Below are 26,432 nucleotides of genomic sequence, written 5' to 3'. Positions count from 1 at the left end.
TGTGGTGGGGCCTGAGAATGTGCTTTCCTGACAACTGCCTAAGTGATGCTGATACTATCAATTCAGGATCACACTTGGAAAACCACTGTCCTATATTAGTTTTTTGGATGTGTATGATGTGCTTACAAACCTACTGAGAATGAGATTGACTGTAAAGGAACTTTTTAAAAGTCCTTCCTACACCTTTGGCATCATAATATTCTTCTTTGCCTTTCTGCTGAGGTCACTGCTTGCATTGTCTCTCTCTTGGTGACCCTACCTCTTTGTTTCCTGAGTCTTACATTTCTGCACAGATTCTGTAAACATCCCCTAAAAGTTCAAAGGCTGAGATCACCCATAGTGCAGCAAGGGTGCTGTATAATGTAGTATAATGGAATCTTATTGGCGCTTTGCATGAGGAAAGAGGAAGAAGGATGACAATTTGAATGCAAGGTTAAAAAAAAAAAAAAGAAAAAAAAAAAAACTCCTACAAGGATGCCTGAGACAGTTGGAGATAATTATCAATTTGGAGAAATAGGTAACTGCAGAAGGAACAAACCGAGATAAGATAATCAGAGAAAAGAAGCACTCTTTGGAGCTACAATAGCTTAAAGGGCCTGAAAGGTTGAGGTTGCTAAAATTGCTGGTTTTCAAACTTGAGCATGCATCAAAGTTACCTAGAGGAATTGTTAAAACACAGATTGCTAGATCCTACCCCAGAGTTTCTAATTCAGTTGTTCTGAGGTGAGATGCAAGATTCTGCATTTCTAACAAGTTCTCAGGTGATACTGAGGCTACTGGTTTGGGTATCTCACTTTGAGAACCACTAGAATAAGGAGTGATACAGCCTTTTAAAAGTCACAGTTGCCACCATTTGCTCAGAAAGCACAGTAGGCCAAGTCTTGATTCATCAGGCTCGTCTCTGGCCAACAAGACCAAGGGCCTCAGCCTTGTGGACCTATGAAAGGAGGGACTGAATCCTAAAGGAAATATTACCAGGTTGGAATCAGGAGCTAGATACCCTGAAGGTCAGATTGGTCTGAGATCATTTACTATTGATTCAGTAAATGTTTTCTGAGCTCCTTTTTGGTGAAAGATGTTGGGCCTGTGTTCTATAGGGCGTTCAAAGATGAAGGTGATAGAGGACTCATCATCCTCAGGAAACTTAGTGTCCGATATGGGAAAATAGGATATGGATAATGCAGTATAGGCAGCAGGCGGGGGTAATAACAGACTTCGTGTAACCATGCACAGGAGGCCCTACTTGGTCTTGCCGACCAGAGAAGCCTCCAAGAAGGCACCCACATTTGAATGAGGCTAGGAGAGTATTTTGAAAAGTCTAAGAGAAACACTTGGTTTGTAAACTGTTCAGAGAAGCACAGGAGGTGGCCACAAGGCACAGACAGAGAGAGAAGCCATTGGTAGAAGCCATTGGAGAGTGAGTGAGACAACTAGGACGTTTTGGAGGGTCAGGCAGAAGGAAAGATATTGGTGACAATCCAGAAGATATCAAGCCATTTCCATTTAAGATATTTTTATATTGAAGCTATGTCACATCTGCCCTTGGCCTTAGAATTTCTCATCTATGTTCAAAGAATCACTGCAAAGAGAAGGGAGAGAGGGGTTATGCCAGGCAGGCATAGTTGAAGAGCTGTGGTGTCACCTGAGACCTGAATGATAAGAAAGAACCAGTGCCATGAGGATCTGGAGATGAGGGTTCCATGGAGAGAAAAAGGAAGTAAATGCAAAGACCCTCAGGTGGGGAAGTAGAGTGGGAGGTGGGTGAGCTTGAGAAACACAGATATGGCGGAGTGTTGTGAGTAAGGGGGAAGACATGAGATTGAATTGGAGTCATGGGCAGTGCCAGGACATTTAGAGTTCCTTGAACCATGATGAGGACTTTGAATTTTATTTCCACCAACTTTTTTGTTTGTTTGTTTGTTTTGTTTTGAGATGGAGTCTCGCTCTGTTGCCCAGGCTGGAGTGCAGTAGTGTGATCTTGGCTCACTGCAGCCTCTGCCTTCTGGGTTCAAGTGATTCTCCTGCCTCAGCCTCCCGAGTAGCTGGAATTACAGCCATGCGCCCCAATGCCTGGCTAATTTTTGTATTTTTAGTAGACACGGGATTTCACCGTTTTGGCCAGGCTGGTCTCGAACTCCTGACCTCGTGATCCACCTGCCTCGGCCTCCCAAAGTGCTGGGATTACAGGCGTGAAGCACCGCGCCTGGCCTCCATCAACTTGTAAGCAGGCACAAAGGAGGAGAAGACATGAATTAAAGAGATAGGGAAGGCCAGATCACGTAGAACTTCCTAGGGCACAAAAATAAATTAGAATTTTATTTCTATCAAGTTTGAAGCAGGGACTGACCTGATACAATTTATGCTTTTCATTTTTTATTTTTGAAAAATTTTAAATTAATTGTAGTAAAATGCATGCAACCAAATTCACCATCTTAACTATTTTTAGGTGTGCTGTTTGGTCAAGTTAAGTACATTGTTGTATAACTGTCACTATTACCCATCCATCTCCAGAACTCTTTTCATCTGGAAAAATTAAAACTCTATAACCATTAAACTGATTTATGCTTTTAAAGGACCATTTTGGCTGCCATTTGGAAAAGAGATTATCAGAGGGCACAAGGAGAAGGAAGGAGAGTAAGGGGAGGAAATAGAGTGTTGATAGGAGTTTAGGCAGGAGCTGTTAGTGGCTTTGGCTACATAGAAGCAGAGCTGGAATTTAAACCCAGGAATTTATACTCCTAGTCAAGGTCCTTTTCCACTAAAATGCCTTGCTTTGTTATCATGGGAATTATTACTAGGACTCTGCTCTGAGAAGCAGTGACTCCTAGCAGCCTCTTGCAGACTCCTAGGAGACGTTATGACACTAAGGATGCCTTCTTTTTTCCCACTGGCTAATACTAAATGCTTACTATTAGGCACTTTGCCTACTTTAATGCATTTAATTTGTACACAACATTAGGAGAGAGGTTGTGTTATTATCTCCACTTTGCAGATGAAGACACTGTGGCACAGAGAAGTGTATTAATTTGCCAGGGTTATGAAGTTAGTAATCTTCAGTCCAGGATTTAAACTCACGTAGTCTGGCTCCAGGACCTGAGCAGTTTGCTCTTACTTTACTTTGCCTATGTATCGTGGAAGTCGGGTATTTATTATGCCAAAACTAATTCAAAGATGTTAACTGTGATGGAAGCATTGAATATATTAATTGAATGCATTCTTGTATTTCATCATCCCTTCCAAGTAGCAAATGTGTTATGGAGAGTGATGGGAAAAGGGAGCCTAAAATCTCACCTTTGCCTCCAATTCTGAGACATTGGTCCATAAGGATCGTATTTCCTGGAGTCTTGTCTTGTTTTGATGCATAACACGCGTACCAACCCTGCACACCTTAGTCTCACCTTAGTCTCGGCCCTGCACAGCACCTATCCATTAGCATGAGGGAAATGTTGAGAAATGAATTCAAGAATTTCTGTTACCTTGAAACCAACGATCTTTGCATTCATAAGTATTTCCCCTACAGTGCAGCAGAAGGCAAATATAGCATGATTCCTAAGGCCTTGGGTTTTATAGAGTGTAATACTCCCTCCAGCCTTCAAATTCAGTTCATGGTATGGCCCAATTTTTTCAGAACATTTGAACTGGGCTTCATCCTTTCACTTGTTCCGTTCCACCAAAAAAAAAGACACGATTATCTTTTATCATCAAAGACCATCACAAACATACCTGTGTTCCAAAATGTTGGCTTTTTTGACTGAATTCCCTGGCTTGGGCTGGCTCTATCTCTACCAAGGTTGGAGCTTAGAACATCATATCTGATAGGTCATCTCTTTCACCTTATCGCTTCCTCCTTCAGAGTCTGTTTTATTTTTGTCCCATTCCTGATACTTTTCATGAAACACTTGAGACCATTTGATCAGACCAAAGGGTGAAATAGCTTCAACTGTTCATTAGCCTCCATAATGAATTAGCCAAAACTAATTCATTTTCCACCAAGAGTATTTCCTGCTGTGTATTCTGAGGCTGTTGATTCAGGACACCTGATGAGTATGACTGGCACACACTGAAGGGGAGAGAGCATCCTTGATTGCATTAACACATTTCATTTTGAAAGTTGGTTTACTTAAGGCTGGGCGCGGGGGCTCATGCCTGTAATCCCAGCACTTTGGGAGACTGAGGCAGGTGGATCACCTGAGATCAGGGGTTTGAGACAAGCCTGACCAATGTGGTGAAACCCCATCTCTATTAAAAATGCAAACATTAGCTGGCATGGTAGCAAGCATCTGTAATCCCAGCTTCTCGGAAGACTGAGGCAGGAGAATTGCTTGAACCCAGGAGGTGGAGGTTGCCGTGAGCTGAGATCGTGCCACTACACTCCAGCCTGGGTGACAGAGTGAGACTCTGTCTAAAAAAAAAAAAGAAAGTTGGCTTACTTATATTTTGGAGTCATTTGGGTAGCTTAAATTCATGGATAAATTTTTATTACTTTTTTTTCCTCCATGTTCTTTCACATGGAAGTACCTGTAATGTTGAGTCTGGAGATGCCGTAGTTCAGCAGCACCACAGACATTCACACTGCCCTGTGGTGGGTACCTGGTATCCACCATCTCCACTTCTGTGACTTATTGGCCTCAGAGCTTGTTGCACCTTTTAGGAATAGCAAACTGGAGGACCCCACAAGTCATCTTCCTGTACCAAGTCAGTAGACAAAACATTTACAACAATACTGAAGAAAATGGTTGTGTTTTTGCCAAAGAGATACTGAACTATACTAACTCTCTGTCTCTCAATTTAGTGAACTTGTTCTTACATTTTTCACAGTGTCTGAAAAGAAGGGTCTTGTCATGTTCCATCAGTATCAAAATGTTACATCTGCAAACCCAATTTTTCTCTGATTTGGGAAGGTACCAAGAGGGATCAACACTGTGGGCTTTGAGAAGAGGCATGTAATTTAATTTAGGTACTTGGGATTCACTTAGTCTTTCCCTTTGATTTCATATTTTATCTTTTATAAAAAATATTTTTCTCTGCAGAAGACAGCTGAAAGAGAAAAGCAAGACTTCCATCAATTCAGCTGCTCATTCCCTAACGTAGGCAATAATTCACAGTGACACATGGGTGGCTGAGAAAAGACACCGGCCTCCTCTTCCCCCAGCTATCCTGAGCAATGTCTTGCCTTAGGCACAGCATCCCTTGAATGAATTTTAAGTCTATATTCAGACTGAATTCATTGCAATGATGTATGAAATGAGCAAGAGACAGAAAAGTACAGATTCTACATTAGACAAAATTCTATGTTAGAATGTTCAAATTTGACATTCTATATTAAGGCTGTTTACGGTCTGTCCATGTGTAGAATTCATTAGCTGAAATACAGCTAGGAGACCGTGCTGTGTTACAGCTAGGAGAGTGTTATTAGCTGTGTTACAGCTAGGGGACTGTGCCCAGATGCTGGTGTCTGATATAATCTTCCCTTTGCTCAGAACTGCCTGGATGACAAGAGCATGGAGCCCGTCATCTCTGTGGTGCTTCAGATCCTGAGGCAGTGCTACCCTAAGAGTCCACTTCCCTTAGTCACAGCCAGCAGTGCCTATGCCTTCCCGGTCCCTGGGCACATTGCTACTGAACCTCCATGTGATCTACCTGAAGGTAAAATAAGTGGGTAACTATGACCTTTAAGATGAATTTTTGCATTTTGATAATGTTTCCCAGGAAAGTGTATGAAAATAGAATTAGTTGTTTCTTAGGTCAACCGTAATTGTCTATTAAGCTAATTAGAGACATACATGAAAAAGCAGTTTTGATTTTCATAAACAGGGTGAGAAAATACCAAGCTCACTTATTTTGTTCTTCATTATTAACTGTTTCTGCTTTGCCTAGTAGCTATCAAATGCCTGTACAGTGATCTCAGCTAATTAAAAAAAAGTCTATTCAGAATCCCATGATCGAATCTCTGCAGCATACTGACTGATTGTGGAATCAGTTTGCCCTGAGGATGAAATTAAAATAAAACTCTTGTTATTTACAACTCTAGGCTAGACATATTGGAATATTTGAAAGTGTTATTATTTAATCTCTAGGAAGATCTTCCTGTCAAAAGATCCTAGTACGAACAGATTTTCTATAGGCATGATTTTGCCACAATGGTACAAGATGCCTTCTATGGATTTTGTTTTAAATAACTTCCTCAATCAAAAAATTAGGGGCTCAATCAAGGTGATATTTAGGTTATAACACATTTTGTACGTGTGTGATCTCTAAACTTTGGCTATGCTAGTTGCATAAATACCTCTGACTTTCATGGGAGAATTCAGAATGGTATTCATGTGTCATTTTTTCTGCACTTATTTTGCATTCAATGTGGGATAACTGTTTAAACTTTATGACTTAGTACCCCAACATACCTACGTGCACACCATTTGTACTGACTAATAAGCATTCGTGTGTGGTGGAATATTGTGCAATTAATATTGAGCCCCTTATTTGAGAGAGGAAGAAGAAAGAACCACTGTGTGGTGAACATCTAAATCCTAAATCCCAGAAAAACAGGAGACCTCACTTATTTCACCTCTTTTTCCCCGTCCAGAGGATTTTGAAGATGACGGCGATGACGAGGTGGACAAAGACTCTGATACTGAAGATGGGAAAGTGGAAGTAGGTACACCAGCTCATGCTTCTAATGATGTCCATAGTCACATCATGCACAGAAAAACATCACTTCCTATGTTTGCCCAAGCCCAGTGTAAATTTTAAGAACTGACTTTAGTACTGCCACTCCAGTGGTAGTGATGCTCAATAAATGACAGCTACTGTTATTGATTTCCCAGTTGTCATTTTCATCTTGGTAGGTCCGGTACAATGTCTCATTGTAAAGTCAGAGGCTATCCTATACATTATGAAGACACCAATACTTTATTCAGATGAACTTTAGGTACACAATACTTGGAGTTGGTATATTTAATAAGATCATTTAAGACACTAGAAAAATTTTCCAGGAAGCTTTCTAGTAGATCTCACCTGTCTTCATAAGTCACTCTTCTTATCCTTTCTGTACAGGGCTGCTGCATCGTACAAGTCCATTGACATCAGACTCTGAATTGTTTTCCCTTAAGTTGCACAGTGCACAACCTGGCCAGTAGAGAAGTGTTGCTCTTTGGTCCCCGTCCCAAAAAGGCCTATCCTATAGAACAGAGGTTGGTGAACTTCCTATAAAAGGTCCAATAGTAATTATTTTAGGCTTTGTGGACCATACAGTCTTTGTCACAACTGCTCAACTTTACCGTTGTAGCACAAAACAGCTATAGACAATTTGTAAACAAATGGGCATGGCTGTGTCCCAAGAAGTTTGTTTGTTTGTTTGTTTGTTTTTTCTTGAGATGGAGTCTCACTCTGTCACCAGGCTGGAGTGCAGTGGTGCGATCTTGGCTCACTGCAACCTCCGCCTCCTGGGTCCAAGCAATTCACCAACTTCAGCCTCCCGAGTAGCTGGGACTACAGATGCCTACCACCACACCCAGCTAATTTTTGTATTTTTGGTAGAGACAGGGTTTCACCATATTGGCCAGGCTGATCTCGAACTCTTGACCTTGCAATCTGCCCACCTCAGCCTCCCAAAGTGCTGGGACTACAGGCATGAGCCATTGTGCCCAGCCTCCAAACAATCTTCATTTTCAAAAATAAGCAGTGGGACGTAGTTTACTACTGTTTTTCTACAACAAGGTTTCAAGACCTTGGCACTGTTGGCATTTAGACTGGATACTTCTTGGTTGTGGGAGGCTGCCTTGTGCATTGTAGGATGTTTAGCAGCATCCCTGACCTCTACCCACTGGATATCAGTAGTACCCACCTCGTTATCCCCCAAGTATGAACCAAAAATATCTCTAAGACTTGCCAAAATCATCCCTAGTTGAGGATCACTGCTCTAGAATAAGAATTTGTCTGTGAATTATAATTCTCTCTCCATTTCTGTTGGTGGACATGGACTTTGACAAATTCCTTTAAGTTACAGTTTCTTAATTTTGTCGTCTGTAAAATAAGACTCAGTAAATTAAAGTCAATGCTGCCTTTTATGACATTTCCTGGGGATGAAAGTCAAATTTAAAAAATCAAAAATTTTCCCTCCTTTTCTTTCTCTCCTTCTTTCCTATCTGTTTAGAAAGAAAGAGGCTTTTGAGTTCTCTATCATGATAATCACTCACCTTGCTGATGGTAGTAGCAGACATACAGGGACTACTTCTTAAGCTACATCTGTAGGTTTAGACTGCTATTGACAGTCTGGTGTTCTCTGGGTATTGTTGATAAATAGAATCATTTCTGAAGTCATCAGTAGCAAATTGGATCTTTGCTGTGGCTTGGTGGTGTAGGCCTATGGAGTACGTGCTGAATTATTTGAATAATACTGTGCTGCTGCAGTCATTCATCAATGTCACTTTCCCCTCCCCTCTTGCTTGCTCTTTGATAACTGAATGTCTGAGGCAGAGTGTCACTTGCTTCATGTATCTGATGGGGAGAGACTGGGTGTACGATAGTGCCTGACTTCCCACAGTATGGGAGGGAGGGCGTTCAGATACTTCCCTTGGCCCACGCTCTGCAGAGGGTGGAGGGGTGGGGTAGAGATAACCCTAAACAAATAAATAAACTCAACTGGCAAAGAAACACAAGACAAATTGGTAAGAGCTTGAAAACTATTCATCAAAAGACTTCAAGCCAGGGCAAGAAGATGAGAAGTCAGCGTGAAGATGAGTTGTAGAGAAGGAGAGGAGCATGAGAGTCAGGGCTTGATTCAGAGGCACAGCAAGAGCAAGGAAACTGCTCCAGAAACTTGGATTTTCCCTGGGGAAACCAGCAGCATTTGCTGCCAGAGGCATGAACAAGAAGTCAGGCATATTTTATTTCTGGCCACAGCACTGACCCAGGCCTTTAACCTGTGGCCTTCCCATTTGACAATCTTAGGTAATAATTGGGACCAGCCTCTTAGAAAGAATGATTAAGAGGATCTTTTATGAGAGTGGGAAGTAGGATGCCGTGACTTGATTGAAAACTGCCAAGGTCAATGTATTAGATGTGGGCTGTCTTCACATACACAAGCATTGGATTCTGCAAAACTCTGAAGAAGAGGGTGATAAACAGAGTGAATTCAAGCTCTCCCTTCCTTCTTCCTTCCTTTCCTTTCTTTTTCATTTTTTATTTCTTTCAGGTGTTTTATTGGGTATAATCCATATGCAACATGCTAAATTCTTGGGGATGTTAATATGAAGCACAAACAGATGAGACATAGTTTTTATCTTCAAAGAGTTTGCAGTCTAGTGAACTTGGAGTTTGTCCTTATTAAGTGTTCAAATCACCACCTTCAATGGAGTGGTGAACTCAAGTTTGAGGCAGCCAAAAGACAATGTCCAAGAGCTCCAACCTATGGAACAAGAGCCAGAAAGCATTACCTGGATTAGGTGGGTAGCAGAATCCTAGTTGGTAAAGGACTGCCTGGGCTGCTGTGAGGACACAGAAGCCGGCCACCTCCAGATAAGAACAAATGCCATTTATAAGAAATACAAAAGGAGGTGGCAACCTGGCTGAGTGCCTGGTTCTCAGAGACTAAGCTCCAGAACTTTGAAGGCAGAAATGGTCTCTGTCACAACTATTGAACTTTGCTGTTGCACTGAGAAAACAGCCATGACCAAATGAATGGGTGTGGCTCTGTTCCAATAAAACTTTATTGACAAAAACAACCAGTGGGCCATAGTTTATTAACCCCTGTTCTAAGGCTAAGTGGATTGCCTAGTCACATGTGGAATGAATTAGGTTACAGCTCATGGGTTGCATGATTCTCCTCCCTTCAGATGCACCAGTTGGAGCACAACCTTACTCGCTGTTGTGGACATTCATCCCAATGGCCTTCCAGGTGGTGGTTCCATTAGTGCCACCCTGGGCCATTGCTGAGGTTGCAGCGGAGGGGGTGGAGACAAGTGGGAATTGATGGATGAAGCTGCAAAGCACAAGAGTGGTGGCCATGGAGTTAGTCATGGTGTATACTGTACCTGAAAATATCATTACATGAAACTCATGGGAATTACTTTTCTTTTAATTTAAAGTTTGGAGAAAAACTGTGAAACATAGCTGGAACATTGCATTTTGTTCCCCTTGGATCAGGAATACAAACATTTATTTTCTATGTTTGTTGGATTTAACCTTTCAGGACTGCCAGGTTTTTCCTTAACTAATGAAATATACTTGTAAAACATATGGTATTTTTTTTCTCTATTTCGTTAAGGAAACTTAATCTAGGATACGGAAAGATGAAGAGACTAGGCTGGTTGATACCTGGTGCCTTTTCTCTGTAAGACCCTACAACCCTTGGAAAACCCAGAAGTATTCAGAGGAGAGTCACCATTATCATTAAATTGTTTTGAAATGATGATCTATCAAGAATAAAGTGCCTGGGATTATTCAATCCAATAAATAAAAGACTCGTGGTGCCTTGGTAAATTTTTAAATGTACAAAAGGATAAAGATGTAGTAGGAGACTACCAGCTCCTCCCCATGTCTTGTAAGGATTGATATAATTTCTCTCCTGCCTACTTCTCAAATCTCTTCTCCTGCAATCTTCCTCTTATTCTGTATGCATCAGCCACCTTCTTTCTGTAAGCAAATTGAAGTTTTTCCTCCTTTAATAATTTACTGCTAGGCCTGTGCATAGCTGGCTTTTTTGTTTGTTTGTTTGTTTGCCATTTAGGTCTCAGCTAAAACATTACCTCCTTATGAGTCCTCCTGAGATCTCCCAATCCAAACGGCCTCCCATTCCCCAATCTTAGTCACATCACTCTCTTTTATCATTTCAAAGGGAGTTATAACTGTTGGAAATTAACGTATTCATTTGTTTGCTTTCTTCTTTACTGTGTTTCTTCTCTCGCTAAAAGGCAAATAACCGTGGAAGCATGGATGTTTGTCTGTTCCATTGTGACTGAAACTTCAGTACCTAGAAGAGTACCTGCTCACAGTTGGTACTGATTAAATGTTTGGGAAAAGATTGACTAAACCTAAATGTCAAAGATAGATAAGGAGGGACAATAATTACAATGATGTTGATGATAGTAGCAATGAGATAAAGAATTTCTTTTATAATATGTTTTATTGATTATGTAGTTTATCTCATACAAATTTTTATTTCTGATGAAGGCTGACAAATACTGACATCAATGCTGAGACAAGTTGTTTATCTTCTTTCTTTTCATTTTAAAAATACAATCCAGCATAACAAATTTTTCACTGGATAGGCTAGTGCTATAATTTGGAGGCAAGAAAACCACGTCCTAAGATTCTGAAGAAGCACATACATATCTTGTCTTGATGCTTCTCATGGTGGATTTCCTGATTGTAATCTCTTCTATGACTATTCCATGTAGGATGATGACTTGGAAACAGATGTGAACAAGCTAACTTCCAAACCTGGTCTTGACCGACCTGAAGAGGAACTGATGCAATATGAGGCGATGTGTCTTGAGCTCTCCTATAGCTTTGAGGTAGGACATACGCTGTGGTTCTGATCTTTGACGATGCATGATGGATTCTTTGCAGACCCTGGGAGGCCAAACCAGGGTATCCAGATGGAAAGCACTGCTCATCATTAGCCATCTGCTTCTGGCCTCTTCCTTAGAAAAGAGCAGAATGTTAAACAAAAATGGGAAAAGGTGTCAAAAATGGGAAAAATTTAGGATGTATGCAAGGGTTCTTCAATCTGACACCCTACACTTAGGATGGATACACAGTCATGAGCTGCCTAATGACATTTCCACTGATGACAGCCAGCATATTCCACGATGGTCCCATAAGATTATAAGACTGTATTTTCACTGCAACTTTTTATGTTTAGACACATAAATGCCATCGTGTTCCTATTGCCTACAGTGTTCAGTACAGTAACATGCTGTACAGATTTGTAGCCTGGAGCAATAGGCTACACCATACAGCCTAGGTTTGCAGTAGGCTATGCCATCTAAGTTTGTGTAAGCACACCCTATGATGTTCATACAATGATGAAATCACCTGATGATGCCTTTCTCAGAACATCCTGCATTGTTAAGTAATGCATGACTGTAGCATGAAGGTACATATCACTACCTATTGTCTGGTGGGCAGGGTGCCTTGCCCCCATGCACTGAAAAAGCAAATAAAAATTCATGATGATTTAATTGTTCTCGTGCCAAGTGGGACTGTTGTCCTAGATGGGTTTTTGAAGGTGGACATCCTGACCTCAGGCTTTCTTTGTTAGTAGAAACAAATTGGGAATGTTAGACCTGGTGATGCTAATTCTGTGCCTAGTTTCTACTGCCACTGTTGCTGCCATCAATATTTTAGACCTGCTTTTTGATCTCCATTATTTTCTTATGACTCTTAGTAATAAATCATGAATTTGGCTGAATCTAAGGGTATAAGCTAAGTCACGTGTACAGAAGGGAGTTAATACATTCTATTTGACTTCAGAAAGCAGAAGGCGATCAGTTATAACAGTTTCAGGGAAGGAAATTTCAGTTTAGTATAAACATTTATTTCAAATAAACAGAATTATCCCAAAGTGAAAGGCACTGCCTTGGGATGCAGTGAGACCCCCATAAATACGGTTTTTCAACCAGATTGTAATTTAGTGGGGGTCTTGAAGAAGACATTCAAATACTGTTTAGCGTTGGACTAGAGCCACCAAAAGGCCCTTCCAAACATGAGTTTCTATGATTCTGTCATTTATTTGACTCTTGAAGGTTAGTCTTTCTTAGTTGACCTTGGAGAAAGCTTCCAGATTCATAGGATTTATGCTTAGCTCTGTGCCCAGAGAGTAAGGACAGGGATCAAATTGTATTCTCTACCTGGAAGGACACACTAACATATTCTATTCCATTTTGAACATGAAGGAACTGGAGTCCAAACCTGGAGGTGATTTGAACTCTGAGAAGACTCAGTATGCGAATCACCACCACATTCTGACTGCTGCCTTCTCAAAGCAGCACTGCTACAACAAGGACCAAAGCTCCTGTGGACAAGAAAGGGAAGACTCTGTCCGGAGTTCCCTTCTGTGCATGGTGAAGACACAAAGGTCCACTGTGCATCTAGGCTCCAAAAGAAAGCCTGGAGTGAACCCGTACCAAAATGTGCAATCCAATAGTCTCGGGAGAGATTCTTCTGGAAGTGAAATCCCTGACATTCAGGCTTCCCTGAAAGCAGATGCCTGGGACATAGATGCAATTTTCTGCCCAAGGATGAGTGCCTCCTTTTCTAATTCCACTAGGACTGGAGAGGCTGTTGAAGTAATAGATAAGCTTCTGCAGACACATCTGAAGTGTGTCCCTTTCCACGATCCCTATCTTTATATGGCCAAAGCCAGAAGAACCAGCTCTGTGGTGGACTTCAAGATGGTGGCATTTCCTGATGTCTGGGGACACTGTCCCCCTTCCACCACTCAGCCTATGTTGGAACGCAAATGTGGAGTCCAAAGGTGATGGCGCTACTGACTTGGCAGCTCTTTTTTTTTTCTGTTCTTTGATAATTTTATAAGTAAATGGTTTGTACAGATAATTCTACTATCTATAGGAAAGTGAGCATTAATCAGGAACATGTTAAAGCCTGTTGGCAAACTGACCAAACACACTAACTTCCCTTCCTGCAAAGACATTTCACAATCAAGTATGGGGTAGTTGTAGGGATGTATTTTCTGATGAAAAATTCCTTGAGTAATTCTAATACAACTCCTTATCCTATCTCCATTGCAAACCACTATCACAAAGAAAGATCATCTAGTTTCCCCAAATACTGGGCTCCTTCCTCAAAAGTAGGTTTTCAGAAAAATCAAGAACTGATTATTTGGAATCTCTTTTCTTGCTTCCTACAAATTGGTATGGGATATCTTGCTAATAGAAAGGAGGAGCCCCAGGTATTATAAACCCTGGCTTAGTTCAGAGAATAGTTTTGCTGCTTCACAGAGGAGGGGATGGAAAAGACATTCTCCAGGGAAGAAACATTGGACGATAGATTATTCCCAGAAGGCAGGAAAGGGAGCTTTGCCCATGGCTCAGCATATTGAGATTAAAATGAAAACTGCTAAAGGCAAAGAAAACATTATTTTTCTTGAAAAAAACTTTATGCACATACCAAGTCAGTGGAGCAAAGTGGGCAGACCAGAAAGTTTTCTTGTTATCCACATCATTAGTAAATTATTCTCTTGATGGTAAATCCCCCAAACTGCTCCCACCTAGGGTCCTGGCTGACATATCCAACCCTACCCCCTGCCTTTATCTGTCTTGCTCATGTTTTTGAGAAACAGATCACAAGGGCTGTTCTAGCACCATCTTATCCCTGCATAGGACATCTTCCCTCTGAGTCCAGGCCTCATGTCTACTTTTCTTCACCCTTCTCTCACACCTCCCCTGTGAACTGGACTGGAAATTCAGGAAGGTAATCTGAAAGACCTCCTAAGCTTTCTTTCTCTCTCTTAGTTAAATATCCCAGATTTGGGTGTTTCTTAGAAGACTGACCTTAGCCTACTGGAGCAGGCAGAGCCCAAGGAATATAAATTGTACAAGGGCACACAGGCTTATTGGAGCCTACCAAACCTTGAAGATGCTGGCAGCTAATAGTCCTAATGTCTTCCTCAAAACTTTCTCAGTGCAAACTACCCTCTTATTCCCACAGCTAGAAAAGTTCCAAAGTCCCCCAACACAAGTGCTTTTGACAAAATTCTTCAAGCCAAGAATTCTCTAACTGAAATCTAACATCACTACTTCCTACATTCCTACTTCTCATGCAGTTTATTTTTTGATAAAGAAAGAGAAAGAAGGAGGGCAGGGCTATTTCCACTCTCTGAGCTCAAGGTTGAGGTGTTATTAAACTTCTCTGTGCTTTCATATTTCTCTGATGACCTCCAAAGTTCTTCCCAGGAGATCATAGGATGAGTGAGCTAGGGAGAGAAGGCTGACCCTTAAAATGTTTTCAATTTTCTTTTTCAGGATCAGGATATTTGAGGATATTCGAAGGCTCATCCAGCCAAGTGATGTTATAAATAAAGTTGTCTTCAGTTTAGATGAGCCTTGGTAGGTAGTCTTGTGCATCCGAGGAATGCGGGGCATGAAGAATTCTGTTAATGGCATGAGAATAGACATGTTTCCTGTTAATAATCCACTCCTCCTCCTAAAATAGCATGATGAAAATTCAGGTTAAAGATCTATAAGAAAAAGTTTACCTTTAAGAATCATTGGCCAGGCGTGGTGTCTCACGCCTATAATCCCAGCACTTTGGGAGGTTGAGGCAGGCGGATCATGAGTTCAGGATCAAGACCATCCTAGCTAATACTGTGAAACCCTGTCTGTACTAAAAATACAAAAAATTAGCTGGGCATGGTGGTGGGTGCCAGTAGTCCCAGCTACTCGGGAGACTGAGGCAGGAGAACTGCTTGAACCTGGGAGGAGGAGGTTGCAGTGAGCCGAGATGGCGCCACCACACTCCAGCCTGGATGACAGAGTAAGGCTCCATCTCAAAAATAATAATAAATAATGAAAAAAAAAAAAAAGAATCATCACAGTTTTCAAAGAGTGGTGATAACACATATGTTCACATGTTCCTTATTTCATTGTAGGCCTTTGCAAGACAATGCTTCCAATTGTTTACAGTTCTTCTCTAAATTTGAGTCAGGAAATCTTCGCAAAGCCATCCAAGTGCGTGAGTAAGTAAGGAAAACCACAGTGGGTATCTCCTGGCAGTTCGTAAGAGCAAGCTGTGATTGTCTCTTCTCCATGCTCTGTTCAGTGACCTCACATTGGTGGCTTGAAATCAGTCATGGTGGGAGTATTTTTACCTTAAAACTTGGCAAACAGTACAAGGGAAGGTTTTTCCTCTCAGGGAGTCATTTGTTAAACATTTACCAGTACACCACTAGGGAACTCACTGATACCATAGCTAAGTGAGCCATTCAGTAGAGGTGAACTGTTATTAGTGTGTCTTGTGTTTCAAATAATGGGTCCATATTTGGGTGTGAGAGCACTTTGACTGGGATGTTTATACTTTGATGCCAAGGCTGATTCTGCTGACCCGGAAGAGTACATGGGCTTGCTATTTCTCCACTTCTCCATGCCTGTTGCTCTCATTCCTGTGTACTTAGGTGGCAAAAATCATGAGCTTCCCAGAGAGAGGTGAACCAGCCTGCATTCAAGGGAAGATGCAGTACCATGCCTCTCTAGCAGAACCTACAGATGAGCTCTCAGTAGAAAAGGATATCCTAGCCAAGGAAAGTCTAGGGCTGTACAAACTAAAAGAAAGGAAATAAAACACACATGAATTTTACTTCTTTTTCAGTGTCAGAAGAGACTGCAGTTCTCCCTGTGTTAAAATTCTTTCTATTATAGCAATGTGGATATATTTCCCTTGTACCAAAAGGCAAGATATATGATTCATCTTCTATAGGTGAACTTCTGAAAAAACAGTCCAGAACAGATAATGGTGTGGTGGCCATAGACAGACATCAGAATCAGAGTGCCAGGGTAGATTCGTCACCTTCCAACCGGGAGACTGAGCAAGTTTCCTAACTCACTCCATGCCTTTATTTCCTCACTCACAAAATGAGAACAATAATTGCACCTACTTCTTAGGGATTTCATGAGAGCTGACTAATACACTTAAAGCTCTTAGAGTAGTACCTGGTACATGGTCAGCCCTTAGTCAACATCCGTTCTTACTCAGGGTTGCATATTCATCATGGTTGGAGCTTGGAATTCAGTATAGCTGAGACCTCTTTTATATCCACCTGAGGATTCATTTTTGAAGTTTTTCCTTTTTGGGGGAGGTGAAGGGTGATCTTTTTTTGCACATAAAATGTTTCAAGGAAGCCCAACATATAAAACAGAGATGAGTTTAACTAACCAGGCTGAAGACCGGAAAGACAATCATGTCAAGACTGTTTTTCAGCCTTCTTTGTGTTGTTGGCTTAGTTTCCACTTCTTCCTGTGGCTCCTGCTTTTACTATTTCTTCTCTCCAGATATCACATTCAAAGGATCCAGGAGAGGAGACCTGATTATGAGTCTCCTGGTGGAACAGTTATCAGATCAGGATGTGGCTAAGCTGCTGGCCCAGCTCAGGTCTTTTTCTCTATCCATTTCCCTTGGACCAGAGTATAAAATCCTAAACTCATCAGTTATGGTCAGGGTAATAGAGTCAAGTAACAGTAAACAAACCTACTATTGGGTAAGGAATTTTTATGATTACTTTTTGGAGAGAGCACTGTGGGAATAGCAGACAATTTGAGGGTCATAGCCTTTCCAGAATTGTTCTTGTGAGTGCCACTCCATGGGTTACACATCATGTGTTGTATGGTGAGCCCAGTGGTTAGAGTGTGGTGCCCACAGCAACAGTGTGAGGACTGGACTCCATCAGAGAGCTCTACTCTGCTCTCATCTGTCTTATACCAAGCTCTAGCCTTTCATAAATCTCATACAATGCCATTTACCAGTGGTCCGGTGTGGGAGAGTATGAATGGATTGGGACAAAAACATTTTACTTTTCATAAAAGCAACTCAAAGAGAATACCAAGAGGATGAAACAATATTTTTAAAAATAAAATATCCTGATAATGTTTAAGTCAAAACTGCATTGCTAGTTCTGTTGCTAGAGATCAGAAAAATAATAACCTTTGGAGATATAGTGATGGGGAGAGGATTGCTGAGGGCCTCCTGGGGTTCTGGAAATGTCCTATATCTTGGGTAGTAGTCACGCAAGTGATTTCAGGTGTAGATAGATTCATTGAGCTGTATATTTAAGATGTGCGTATTTTATAGCATGGGAGTTATATCACAATGAAAATGAAACAACCCCTGCATTGCTAGCCTAATTCATGTTTATTATTTTGTTGGGGGATTTATATTTACTAGGTTATTTGATTTTTATAAACAGCACTACAAGTTTAGACACTTCCATTTTCCATATGTGGAAATTGAGGCTCAAAATAATGTTGATCATCAAATAGTAATGGCATATCCAAACCAGATGTGGTTGAATTTTCTCTGGTATATAACACATTTGGATTTTTTCTAGCTAGATAAAAACTTCATTATAGTTTAATAAAAAGATATGCTAATATTTCAAAATAGTAAAAAGACTAGAACTGGAATTTCTTAACACAAAAAAGTGTTAAATGCTTAGATGATAGATATTTCAATTACCCTGATTTGATCATTACACATTGTATTATTGTGTCAAAATATCACATGTACCCCATAAATAAATACAACTATTGTGTATCTATAATAATTTAAAAAATTAAAAATATGCACTATTGCATAATTGACTCTTATAATACTAGGAAGCCCTCTCACCTCCATGAATTTCCAAAATCTGTACCCAATATTGTGGTATCAGGATGATAAGTATAACTTACCAGCAAGCTGAGATCCTGGGTCTTAGATCTATAACCCAGAAACTGAAACATGTAGATTCTCAGTATCTGAAGTTTACCTTAAAGGCTTCCCAGATAACCCTCCAGTCTTGCTTCTGATCTGCAGGTTTGAGTATGACTTGCTGGTCAACGTGGATGTAAACAGCACCCAGCACCAGCAGTGGTTCTATTTCAAAGTGAGCGGTATGCAGGCGGCCGTCCCTTACCACTTCAACATCATCAACTGCGAGAAGCCCAACAGCCAGTTTAATTATGGTATGAACTCTAGGGGCTTTCTGGAACATGCCAGGAATGACATTTCTTGACTGTTTGGATTCAAACAGCCTTGCTTGGGTTCAGAGGGTTTGAAGTTGGGCGGAGTTTTGGGTTGCCAGGTGCAGCAAGGCAGGCAGTGGCCCTCAGTGGCACATTGCTACTTTAGAGGGGAGGCTGGGCATCCTCACTCTGCCACACATGACATCCACTTCTTCTGGATTCCCTCACTCTATCTTGAATCTTTTGAGGTTGGTAAGCCCTCTCATTTATTCCTTCTCTCCATCTCCTAAGTCCCATAGGAGCAAATGCTTTGACCTGCTTTTTTTCCTGCAAGATAGAGGAATAACAAAATTCAATTGCACAATACTGATTGACATTCTTAGAAAGCTCTTGAAGAAGTTGAAATTCTCCTGAATACCCGTGGCCATTTTGGAGGAGATATTCAAGAGAGAAAGGCTGATGAGCAGCCTGTATTTATTTTGAATGTTTCAAGGAGTGGAAATTCTGCATACAATTTCTGCATCATATACTAATTTACTGGGTGACTTTGAAGGAGGAATAAGTATTCCCAGTGTCTAGGGCCAAGTGCAGGATACTGCCTCTATTTTGTAGTGACTAAACAGATTCTTGTGGGTATGAGAAGAGAAAACATGGGAACCTTGATATTTATATTCACTTTGTATGGCTGTTGTAACAAATTGTCACAAACTCGGTGATTTAAAACAAGACAGGTCTGTTCTCTTACAGTTCTGGGGTTCAGAAGTCCAAAATCAGTTTCTCTGAGCTGAAGTCAAGCTGTTGGGAGAACCATGTTTCCTCTAGAGATTCCAGGGGAAACTCCATTTTCTTTCCTTTCCCAGCTTCTAGAGTAACATTCCCTGCATTCCTTGGCTGATGGCCCATTCTTGCATCCTCAAAGCTAGTAGTGTTGCATCCTCAAATCTCTCTCTGCTTCAGTCACATTGCATCTCTCTTTTTTTAAAAATTTTTTATTTTTGTGAGACAGCGTCTAGCTCTGTCACCTAGGCTGGAATGCAGTGGTGCAATCTCTGCTCACTGCAACCTCTGCATCCCAGGTTCAAGCAATTCTCCTGCCTCAGCCACTCAAGTAGCTGGGACTACAGGTGCATGCCACCATGCCCAGCTAATTTTTTGTATTTTTTGTAGAGATGGGGTTTCACCATGCTAGCCAGGATGGTCTCAATCTCCTGACCTCGTGATTTGCCAGCTTCAGCCTCCCAAAGTGCTGGGATTACAGGCATGAGCCACCATGCCTGGCCACATTGCATCTCTTCTATAGTCAAACCTCCCTCTGCCTCCCTCTCATAAGGATATTTGTGATTGCATTTAGGACTCACCAGGATAATCACCCCATCTCAAGATCCTTAACTTAATCATATCTGCAAAGTCTCTTTGGCCATGTACAGTTAACAGTCACAGTTTCCAGGGATTAAGACCTATGTATCTTTGAGGATCATTATTTGGCGCAGAACAACTCTCTTTCCCTCATGTAAAGATTAATTCCTTTTCTGATTTTGTGTAGGGATGCAGCCCACCCTGTATTCCGTGAAGGAGGCCCTTCTTGGCAGACCCACCTGGATAAGGACAGGCTATGAAATATGTTACTACAAGTAAGTTAGAGCGCTATTAGCTTCCTTTTCTCTGTCCTGTAATTTTCTCTCAATTTCCCACTTTTCCATATTGATCTTAGAAACATTAGCAATCTGTGCTTGTCTGATAAATTTTTTGTCACTCTGTCCTAATGGCCAATGTCCTGCTCTTCAGAGGTATAAGCATATTCACTGGCACCCACAGTAGACCTCGAGAAATACCTTTTGATTTGCTGAAAGAGTTTATCTTCATTTAAACACATTAAAACTTTTAAATCTTGTTGTCAGACATTAGAAGTCGTAGAGATTCTACCTGTGATTAGTGTGTCAAGCCTTAGTTCTTTACTTATTTTCGCTGAACCCAGAGAGTGAAATGTCTGAGATGTTCTATCCTGTTTCTATCCGCCCCGTGGTTTAGTTTTCCAAAGTACAGGAGGGTGAATATGTGACAATTACACATATGTAACTCCTCCCCATAGCAAGGTAATTTTGTGGAAAAAAATAAAAGAGGGAGGAGTTTCAAAATTCACCTTTAATCTTTGATCAGTCTCCAGTTTCATCAGTTTATCCTGCAAAGTTACAATGAACTTTAAATTGTCCATATATTTTGATGAAAGAAATGCATTCCAGACATCTAGATTGCTTATGTGTATATTTTCTTCAGATGAAAAATAAAATTCAAATTTATAAGAAAATAAGGATAGGAATTGCTATGAGAGGAAGAATATATATATATATAATTAATTATTAGTTCAGTGCTAATTTCTTATAAAAACTGAGAGGTTAGTACTTACTTTCTTAAATAAAGTAAGTTTCATCTCTTTCTGAAATTACTAGAGCCATCTAAAAAAGTATGATCAGACATTCTGGAGTTTAGGATAGTTGTCACTGTGGAAAGGAAACAGAGTATATACCCTTGTGCCTCTTGGCTTTTGAGACTTTGAGGATAGGAGTATTGACAGATGGGAAAGGTCAAGAATCTTGTTGCTGTATCAGATACAAAGGCAAAAATCACCATGGAGATAATGATAGTCTACAAGACACAGAGCCAGGCTGACTAGCAGTCCGTAATAAAAGAGGTGGAGGTATTCAATCCCTGATCTATTAGGTTATGAATCTAAAGAGGATTTTTTATATCCTTTAGAAAAATTGCACAATATTATGACTTTGTTGGTTTTCCATTCACCTAAATGGCAACTACTCTCTGGCTCACCTATCTTAAGACTCTCAGGGCCTTTCTTATGGTTCAGAGAGATTTAGATTAAACATCACCTCAAGGTGATAGTCTGCAACTGCAGAAAAAAAAAATATGAAAATCTACTTTTGGACCTTGGTGTGTCAAGCATGAGTTTTAGTTTTCTCTGAAAATAGTTATTCTTAGTAAATGTGAAAGACCCAGCTTAGAGCTGGCTTGGACCTGAAAGTTAGTAACAGATTGGACAAACATAACATTTTGCATTATTTCCTAATGGGATGTATAAATGTCCCTTTGGAGGATGCGCCTCTTGGAATTGGGGAATAAGAAGGCTAAGGGGGCCACGTATTTCCCAAAAGAAGGAAGAAGTCACACTTTCAAAAGCACAGCCTTGACCTAAGGAGAACCAATTCTGATAGCTTTTAGAGCTATTAGCAAGACAATTATTATGTGATTAAAGAGCAACAGAGGGATAAGAAAAAACCATGAATGTATAATGTAATTAATTTTTCATATTCCAGCCATGAATACAGCAGAGATGAATGGATAAGATTGCTACATTGTAATGTAGTTTGTTTTATAATTATTCACCACGTTGTGTTAACATATTCCCAATAATATGATGTCACAACAGGATAGATATGTGTAATCTCTGTTCACCCACAAATTAGAACACCTCTCTCAATTGTAAAATGATGCATTAGATTATACAATATTTCTCTCCCTATTTACCCATCCTGATCTTTGAGTTGATTTGCTTTACAAGAGTTCTTTGCTTCTCTTTTGCCTTTATTATTTCTGGTATATTAATCTGGGGAGCACTTTACTTCCCTATTTCCTTATCTCCCATATATCTTTAGAAACTCTGCTCTATTTCTGTTGTGCTGTTAAAGTCCCAGATTTGGTGCCATGTTTTAAGAGGATGCCAGGGTGCTCATTGTGGGGACAACTGTGAGCCGTGGCACCTGAGTATGTTTCTAGAAGGGTGAAAGGAAAAAGGAGATTCAGAAGAAATGGGATTTGCATTTGCATTTTCCTTCAGAAGTTGAAGTTGACAGCAATGATGAGCAGTTGAGGATGTGGGCTGACTACTCTGGAGGGCCAATTGTCATAAAATGAAAAGTCTCCAAACTATTTTGACAATATGCCACTAAGCAATAAGATATATTTGTATGTGTTCTTACTAGATTAGTTTACACATTTAAAAAAGTATATATGCGTTACTATACTAACATATTATGCATATAAGAAAGCATGCAAAAAATGAAGACTTTTAAATTAGGAGAGAAAGATGAAACAAATAATAGTTTATAGCTACCTAATTGTTACATCTTCATGCTATTTATAGCTTAGGGCACACTAGAATTTTGCCGTGGAGTTTACCATTAGATGTAGTTATAAATAGTCTTTTTGGTAATTTTGAGAAATTTTGTTTAACTTTCTAGATCTGATTAGATTATTTTAACAAAAATGAGAATTACTGAGAAAGACCTAATATTAAGGATAAGGGGTAGGCCATGTCCATTCTGCCATTTTCTGGTCATTTTGATTGCAATTTAATTTTAACATCAATAGATGGCTTCTAAGAAGATTTTCTTTTAAAAAGTAATTGTCTGTTTTGTGAGGTTTAGTTTAATTTAGGTAATACAATCTGTAAATCAAAGTATGCTTCCGTAGACTTAAATACCTTGCCGGAAGCTAAAAGCAAAAGAAAAAGGAAGGGAGCTAGTTGTTCCCACTTCTCCCTTTGGAGACCTCTCCTATGCAACAATCAATGCTTAACTGACATGTAAAAACCGTAGAAGCAGATATAATGTGTTTTTCATACTCCAGACCTGGAATACAACAGTGATGAGTGGATAAGATTGCTGCACCATCATCTGGTTTGACACATTAGGCTGACATTGAGACAGCTATGCCAATCCCCATATTAAACAGTAGACGACTTAATTTCTTTCTTACTATCTAGGTAATAATCATTTTGAGGAGAAATTCTAATATTTTCTGCCTGTGGTCAGTTGATCACTCTACCCCTTCCATGGAGCACCTCCCACCCCTTCCGTTCCACCCCTTGCTCTTTCCCACCTTGAAGACCACTAGGCTGGAAAATAAAAAATGCCCCTCGAGAGGGAGGAACAGAAATGGGCAGATTCATTTTTCCCTGCCTCTAGTAAAAGTAAGTAAGGGCCCTTTTAGTTTCTCTTTTATTTAGTTCCCTGTGGTCTGCTTCTTCCTCTGATGTGCACAGCCACACACCTTTTTGAATTCTTTCCCCGCTCTGGTCTAAAGTAATTTTGGTGCTGAAGGGCAGAGGGAGGGAAGCTGTGCGCTTAGAGTGGCCATGTAATACACAACGGCTGATCTCTTCTGACATTTATCTCCGCTCATGAGAGGAGATGGAACAGCTCACTCATGAAGATGAATGTCATACAAGAGCTCTGCCATCATGCATCCTTCCACGGGATCTCAGGAGAGAGATTTGGTGTTATATAGAATATTAGAAATGCTGCAGACACAGGGAAGCCTGGCAACTTCACTGCTCTGCCTTATTAGATCCTGTTAAGTGAAATGATGCACGCTTGTTGAACAGAGCCATTGTCATTATAAGATTATCTAATCCATTCTCCATCATGGCATTTGCTTATTTTATGCACCCTGCCAAAAAGAAACAATGACTTTCCAGCATATTTTTAAGTACAAATGGAAATAACCTGAGTTCATAACTATGCCTTCGTGTACTTGCTCCTTGCTTCATTGAAGTCTTTATGATTATAAAAGTACAGATCCTTCCAAAGATAAATGGTTCAGGGAACAGAAAAGCAAACAAAAAGCCTTTTAGCTGTGAAGTTGCTGGATGTACCCAGCCCAGGTCATCTTTGACCCCAGATGACCAATAGAATCCAGCTAATCTTCAAGATCACTTCTGATTTTCACCAGGCTGCTTCTCCATCTAGATGAACAGATTGAGGAGAGGAAGTTCTTTGACTCAGACTTCCCACTCATTAATGGCGTGACCTTGGGCAAATTATACCAACTTCTTTCAACCTCAGATTCTTCATCTTAAAATGGGATAATAATGGTATCTACCTAATAGAAGTGTTCTGAAGATAAAATGACGTGAGATAAAACATGTGTAAAGGTTAGAACAGTGTCTGGTGCATAGTAGGTGTTCAATGAATGCTAGCAATTATTTTAAATAATTAGTAAAAACATCTTCTTAGTGGCATCAAATATCAATGATATAAAAGTCATAGTATGTGGATCATATTAACTCTCAGCTGGATTATTTTCCTTTTTTTCTGTTATTTTGGACTGTAAATTCATAGGCAGCTCTGATTTATGAAGATAAAAACTTCAGATTCTTACTTGCTACATTGGGCATAAGACATCTTGTCGTTTTTTATCCATTCCTAACAAGCAGGTGATATAATAAAAAAAAATTAGTTTTTGAGCTAAGCCTACAACTGGGATTAAATCCTGTTTACTATACTTGTTGTGTGCAATTGCTCTGGACACTTAACCTCTGTGAGCCTTAATTCCCATCTGTTGAATGTGTGTAATAATACTCACCTTGAAAGGGTGTCATTAGGATTGGAGATAAAATACATTGAGCAACCTAATTATTACTCCTGGAGTCTTGGGTCCACTTATTATACAAACTTTAACTGAACAGCTGCTATGTCCAGGCAATGTGGGAAGCATAAAGATAAACAGATGAATAAGCATGGTCCTTGCCACAAAGTATTGGCTATGAGAATAGGAGTGATAAGGGGGCTATCAAGGAAGGCTTCCTGAAAGAGGAAACACTTGAGTTAAATCTTGAAGGATGAAGGAGACTTAGCTAAATAAGGAAGATGGAAAAGGCTTTCCATATAAAGCAAGAACATGGGAATAATTTAACATAGGAAGGATGAACATTGCTTCTTGCAAACATCACTCGATATGTCCACATCATAACTTGGAAAAGAAAAGAGCTTGTTGATGGGATCTCAGTTTATCATGGATGAACTGAACTGTAGCAAGCCAGATGTTTCACTTTAGAGATTTATCAAACACTTGGCTTTGAAGAAGACGATCTTGGGAAAGTTTAAAGGCCTCTGCAGAGGAAGGTATGCTGGAAGTAGAGTCATCTCCTGGACAACTCCTGCTACAAGGGGGCTGCCAGGAGACTCCGGTGGGGATGCCTGACATTTGCTTTAGGTTCAGCCAGAGTTTAGACCCCAGGCGAGGGTTGTAACTGAATTTCCTTTAGCTGAAAGTCATTCTAAATAAGGTGTTAATGATATTTTTGTTTTTGGAATTCCAGCAGTGTGTAACCATCCTGGAGAAGACTGACTTGTCGGTGGAGAGCCTTTAGTCTTGATCAGGAGAATCTAACATCACCAAGCTGTGGGGGGTAGTGTGTTAGGTGAGGGAAAGAGAGAGAGAGGGAGACTGTGTGTATGTGTATATATGTTGGTGGTGTGAGAAGGCAGATTTGACATAATCAAATCTACCATTTGAATTCCTTACACTTCCCTTAAATCTTGAGCCCCTGGAAGCTCAAGAGCTAATGATTAGCCCATTTTCTTTCTCTTTCCATTTCACTGCAGCTGTTCTTTCCTTGGAGTCCAGATTTGGTCTGAATGAGGGAAAGACATAGAGATAAATACATGGATTTTTTTTTCTCTGTCTTTCTTGGTCTCTCCTGTGGTTGAATGTGGTGAGGTTGAGTTTGCATAGGCTAAATGTGCTTGTGATATGACTTTAGTGTACTAATAGTGCAGTGGGGAACCTAAAAAGAAGCAAGGCCCATGCCAAATAAGACCAACCCTACTGGCCCTTAGGGACACCTATTATTCTTGAGTCAAGATACAGGCTCTGTCTCCACTGTTTGCAGGCGAAGAACTGGGGACAGTGAAGCACAATGTGCGTGTTTCCATCTGCCTTTACATTCATGAATACGTGCACATC

The 26,432-nt window shown here is 40.4% G+C and overlaps 1 protein-coding gene across 1 annotated transcript in view; it reads left to right on the top strand.

Annotated features, from left to right (window-relative positions):
- Positions 1–26,432, top strand: part of AGBL1 (ATP/GTP binding protein like 1) — an 803,745-nt gene that overhangs the window by 179,738 nt on the left and 597,575 nt on the right. Inside the window, exons 8-15 of the mRNA XM_031669203.1 lie at positions 5,481–5,646; positions 6,584–6,651; positions 11,397–11,513; positions 12,897–13,477; positions 14,985–15,068; positions 15,611–15,697; positions 18,526–18,674; positions 20,218–20,305. Of these exons, the coding sequence (XP_031525063.1) occupies positions 5,481–5,646; positions 6,584–6,651; positions 11,397–11,513; positions 12,897–13,477; positions 14,985–15,068; positions 15,611–15,697; positions 18,526–18,674; positions 20,218–20,305 (1,340 nt within the window). The remainder of the gene's footprint in view (positions 1–5,480; positions 5,647–6,583; positions 6,652–11,396; positions 11,514–12,896; positions 13,478–14,984; positions 15,069–15,610; positions 15,698–18,525; positions 18,675–20,217; positions 20,306–26,432) is intronic.

The sequence above is a fragment of the Papio anubis genome, chromosome 7 (assembly GCF_008728515.1).
Source record: "Papio anubis isolate 15944 chromosome 7, Panubis1.0, whole genome shotgun sequence".
Classification (NCBI taxonomy): domain Eukaryota; kingdom Metazoa; phylum Chordata; class Mammalia; order Primates; family Cercopithecidae; genus Papio; species Papio anubis.
Note: the sequence above shows the minus strand (reverse complement) of the source record. Positions and strands in the feature narration are given on the sequence as shown.